Genomic DNA, 4,717 nt, shown 5'->3' with positions numbered 1-4,717 from the left:
TTAATAAGATAGCATATTATAATCAATTTTGAGTTATAGTTTATTCGGCTTATAGCACTTTCACTGAGCCACCTTGCCTCCATAATTTTCATTTTTTTCTCTTAGATATTCATGGTTAAATATTTATTATATTCAAATTAAATGAAATTATTTGACGTGTATTACTATTTTATCATTTAAAAGTCGCGGCAAATTGAGAATAAGTTGGCAGTACGGCAATTTTTTATCACAGATTGATAAGAAACATAATTATTATTTGAAAAATTAAAATTATCGAATTACTCGATTTCTTCTAATTTTGAATTTGAATATCCATCAACTATCATTGACAAGTTATTCCAGTTCCAGCGTTTAGGCCACGTCTAGGTGTCTTCTATTTATCGGTAAATTTATTACTGGAGTCGAATGTGAAAATTATTATAAAAATTCCAAGTTTTCGCACTAACTCTTCTATAGTATTATATATAACTACTGACAAGGTTTTCTGCTCTAGTGCATTTTAGTATTAACTAGGTATTTATATATATTTTAAGCATATTCCTAATTTTCTTTTGATGGTTTTCTTGTTTACTTGGTTTTAGCCTGACAGTACAAACTTAAAAATGGCAACTCCAAACAACAATAATGCGTCTGATGAAGAAAAAATTGATCCAATGAAGGATGTACGTGCTGGAATAGTACGCGAAGTTGGTAGTCAAGCGATATGGAGTCTATCTTCGTGCAAACCAGGTAAAATAAAAAGTATTTTTAAAATCAATGTAAATATTTGGTCTTGCTTTTCTGGTGTTGTCAATTTAACAAATAAAAAGTAATAACTTGCGCTGTAGTCTCTTATTATGATCATTAAAATTTATTATTTGATATTTAGCCCTTCAGAAAAAATGTTAACTTACTTAATACTTATTCTTAAATCATTAGTACATTTTTATTGATCATGAGTAATCTCAAAACTACAATTTTATTAGGTGGTATGGGTGACCGAGCTTATGGCTCATAAGATGGATTCTTTTTCACAGCATATATATAGTACACTAATACTTTACCGCATAATTCAGACACAATGTGGGGTGTGATGGGAAATTCCCATAGTATAGATTGCATGTCTTAACACTTTGATTGCGGCATGGGTTGACCTGGGTAGCTGAGTGACTCCCCTGTTCGGAACATTTTTTTTTGTAATAATAGTAAGTATGATAATAATACAAAAATACCCGGAATCTCCAACACGAATTAAATGATTTCAACCTCGTATCTGTGCGGAGGCGCAAGCACAAATGGCTTGTTGTATTCCGGTATTATTGGGAGAGGTTAGAAAGTAATAAACAGGTTGTCAATGTCTGCCGCATAGAACAAAACGATGCGTCGACGTCAGCAGTCAAAGTGTTAACAATTGTCTTACGTAAAGTTCATAGACATACACAACTTATATAACTCAAACTTTACTTTAGAATTTATCTACAATTCAACTCCTAAACTATTATTATTTTAATTAAGTTAATGCTATTTTATATTTTGTATAATTATTTATTTTAGGTTTTGGTGTGGACCAGTTAAGAGATGATTGTATGGAAACTTACTGGCAGTCAGATGGCCAACTACCACATTTGGTTAATATTCAATTTAGACGTAAGACAGTTGTACGTGATATATGCATATACATTGACTATAGATTAGATGAAAGTTATACACCTGGTCGTATATCAGTACGCGCTGGTACTAATTTTAATGACTTACAAGAAGTTGAGGTAGTTGAACTGAACGAACCATACGGTTGGGTAAGAATAATGACCAAAGATATCAATGATTCACCATTGAAAACATATATGTTACAAATCGCTGTTATTACCAATCATCAAAATGGAAGAGATACACATATGAGGCAAATTAAAGTACACTCACCAGTTGAAAAAAGGGATCTTCTCATTGGTAATTTTAGCACTGTAGAAATGAGACAATATACAACTATAAAGTAAATTATTTTGATTTATTATTTGATTGCTAACATTTATATTATAATTTACTGTATAATATACTATAAAACGATTAAATTACAATGAAAATATTTGTATAGTTACTAAATGCTAAGTTTATATTTGACGTAAAATGTTAACATTTTTATTAAGTTATTGAATTTATTATTATTATTAAGAGCATACAAATTTTTTTCATTATATCTATCATGACAATTTTTCATAATTTTTTTAAATATTTAAAAAAACTTTTGTTAATATATTATACCTACCTTCTTATACTGTTTTTGATTATTAAATTAATTCTTATGTAATTTTGTATAATAATTTATGACAAACCTTTAAGTAATCCATCCAGTTCCCTTTGGTCATTGCACTATATCTTTCTAAGATCCGCCTTGGGATATTAAGTTTTAACTATATTCTGCCCAGCAAGAAAACCATCGATTGTACATATCACTATATCCTTTTCATCGATACTGATTGTATGATGACAGAATATCGTGCAAGAATACACAGAAATTCTGAACTTTTTAAGCTGCGTTGTGTTCTATTGCTGGAAAAAGTATAAAAGCATTAAAATGTCCGTTTCATTTGGAAAGTCAGTCAGTCGGATAAATTTGGTCTATGGTTATTACTTTAATTGAATAGTTAATCTATCCTTTATTACTAAAATAATAAATATGAATTATCATCTAATTTTGACTGAAATTAATTTATCATGTTTGTGTTTCCAATTTACCAGTCTAAAATGTGATTCTGTTTTACTTTCTATTTCATACCGCTAGCAATAAATGTAAATTATTTAGTTTTATGCCATATTATATTGATACACATTTAACACTAAAACTTTAAGGTAATAATGATTAGATTATTGTATTCTTAAATGTGTTTATCATTAAGTAGTCATTCACTTTTTTATCAATTGTAATAATTATTATATTGTATTTATTATTATTATATGTTTTATTTGGCTATCTGAGCTCAAACTTGTTATTATTACCACAGAATAACTTATTACTAAAAAAATTATGATAAAGAAAACTATTTTCTATTAACAGGCAACAGCTATAAGTTATAATTAGGGACCGGATTTATATGCACAAAAAATCCTCAAAATATGCTTTTAATAATGCTGTAATATGTTATAAAATATGTATTTATTTTTAAATATGTACTTAAATATGCACTTAAATTTTGTTTAAAACTATGTAAAAATATGTAAGTGTAGTATGTAAAATTATGTAACAATATTTATTAATTAATATGGTATTAAAAAAGTATAAAAAAGCTTTTAATTTATTTAAACTCGACGCACTCGGGCACAATTTTAAACATAAAATGCAAGACACGGACTGATGTCGAAAACTGACCGTGGAACACTTGAATTCTATTATATGAGCAACGGATTTATCTATATATATATATTATATATGTTGCATATGACCATATGAAGTATGTAATCTTATCTTTCGAAATAACAACCGGTGTCAATTTTATCGATATTATGTGGCTGTGAATGTGAAAATACGACGAAAAACGAATATATATGTTATAAATAATAATATGCACATTAAAACTAAAAATATGCATTCAATATGGATTTAATAGGTAAAAAAGTTGAAATATGCAAAATATGCAAAATAAAATTAGTGTTATTTTAATAAGAGTGATCTAAATCGGAGACAATTTTCATCAGATTTCAAAAAGCTTATTCCAATAGTCCAATACATATATGCATTTGCATATAAATACGGTTCCTAGTTATAATTTTAAAAAAGAGAAATGTTCCCATATTCACTTCACTATTTTTACATAAAAAGTTAACTGTTCATATTAATCTAATACAATTATTTATTTAGGTAGTTGCCATTGTAAATAATATCATGAACTGTTAGAAGTATTATAACTATTAAAATAATTATTTTCCATAAAATGTAAGTTTACTTTGTTTCTTACCATAAAGATTCTGATTCTTCTATCAATAAAATAAATATAACCAAAGTAGTTGTATTAATTGTATGTATCTGATAGTTATGAAACTATTTATATATATTTTGCCAAAATTCATTTGAAATTTGAATTTGTTCAGATTTTCATTCTTTATAAATAAACAAAACAAGTTACAACTATTTGGTCATTCATTATAATTATTATCATAACATTTTACATAAATCTTTAAATATATCTTTGAATAATTTTTTTTTTTTAAGTTGGTTTAATATTTATGTAATAGTCAAATGAGTAATAAGTAATAACACATAAAATATAATTCCTTTACCTAAATCTTATATAATCTCTGGGGTACTAAATGTATTAATATCAAAACCAAATTAAAATATACAAATATTATGAAATAAAATATTTAAAAAACTTTCTGAGTAGGTTATTGTTCACATTCTATTTAATATAAGTGATATTTATGTGTGGTTTGTAAAATATGAATGTTAATATGATGAATACTATAAATATCTAGTGACAATGTAAAAACCATACAATTAATAATTTCAATAATATTTTTTATTTTAGTTATTTTATAGATTTTTAAATTTCTAAAGTACTTAAGTAACTAAGTAGTTACAGAATTCAGAGATTTTTTTTATAATACTGGTCTTATTATTTTAATGAGCTTTTTTTAAAAAAAACTAATATCTTACTATTTATTTAAATTTTTTCAGTTAAATGTAATCCATCTTAAAATTTAAAAATTGATGGATTATGAATTATAGAGGCAAAAGTAATTACAA

General features: G+C 25.9%; 1 protein-coding gene across 2 annotated transcripts; it reads left to right on the top strand.

Annotated features, from left to right (window-relative positions):
• Positions 1–241: 241 nt before the first annotated feature.
• LOC132922338 (anaphase-promoting complex subunit 10) lies at positions 242–2,284 on the top strand. Of its 2 annotated transcripts, none has more exons than XM_060985811.1 (3): positions 242–383; positions 582–729; positions 1,534–2,284. In XM_060985811.1, the coding sequence occupies exons 2-3, from the start codon at positions 603–605 to the stop codon at positions 1,971–1,973; spliced, it is 567 nt and encodes a 188-aa protein (XP_060841794.1). In that variant the 5' UTR covers positions 242–383; positions 582–602; the 3' UTR covers positions 1,974–2,284. The 2 variants fall into 2 exon arrangements, with proteins under 2 accessions (XP_060841794.1, XP_060841793.1); XM_060985810.1 differs by having other exon boundaries at positions 255–513.
• Positions 2,285–4,717: the final 2,433 nt, after the last annotated feature.

The sequence above is a fragment of the Rhopalosiphum padi genome, chromosome 2 (genome assembly GCF_020882245.1).
Source record: "Rhopalosiphum padi isolate XX-2018 chromosome 2, ASM2088224v1, whole genome shotgun sequence".
Classification (NCBI taxonomy): Eukaryota; Metazoa; Arthropoda; class Insecta; order Hemiptera; family Aphididae; genus Rhopalosiphum; species Rhopalosiphum padi.
This window is presented reverse-complemented; position numbering and strand designations above follow the sequence as displayed.

Coding starts and splice junctions, on each gene's coding strand:
- LOC132922338 (XM_060985811.1), top strand. CDS start 603: ATGGCAACTCCAAACAACAATAATGCGTCTGATGAAGAAAAAATTGAT. Junction 730..1,533: donor TCTATCTTCGTGCAAACCAG/GTAAAATAAAAA, acceptor TATTTATTTTAG/GTTTTGGTGTGGACCAGTTA.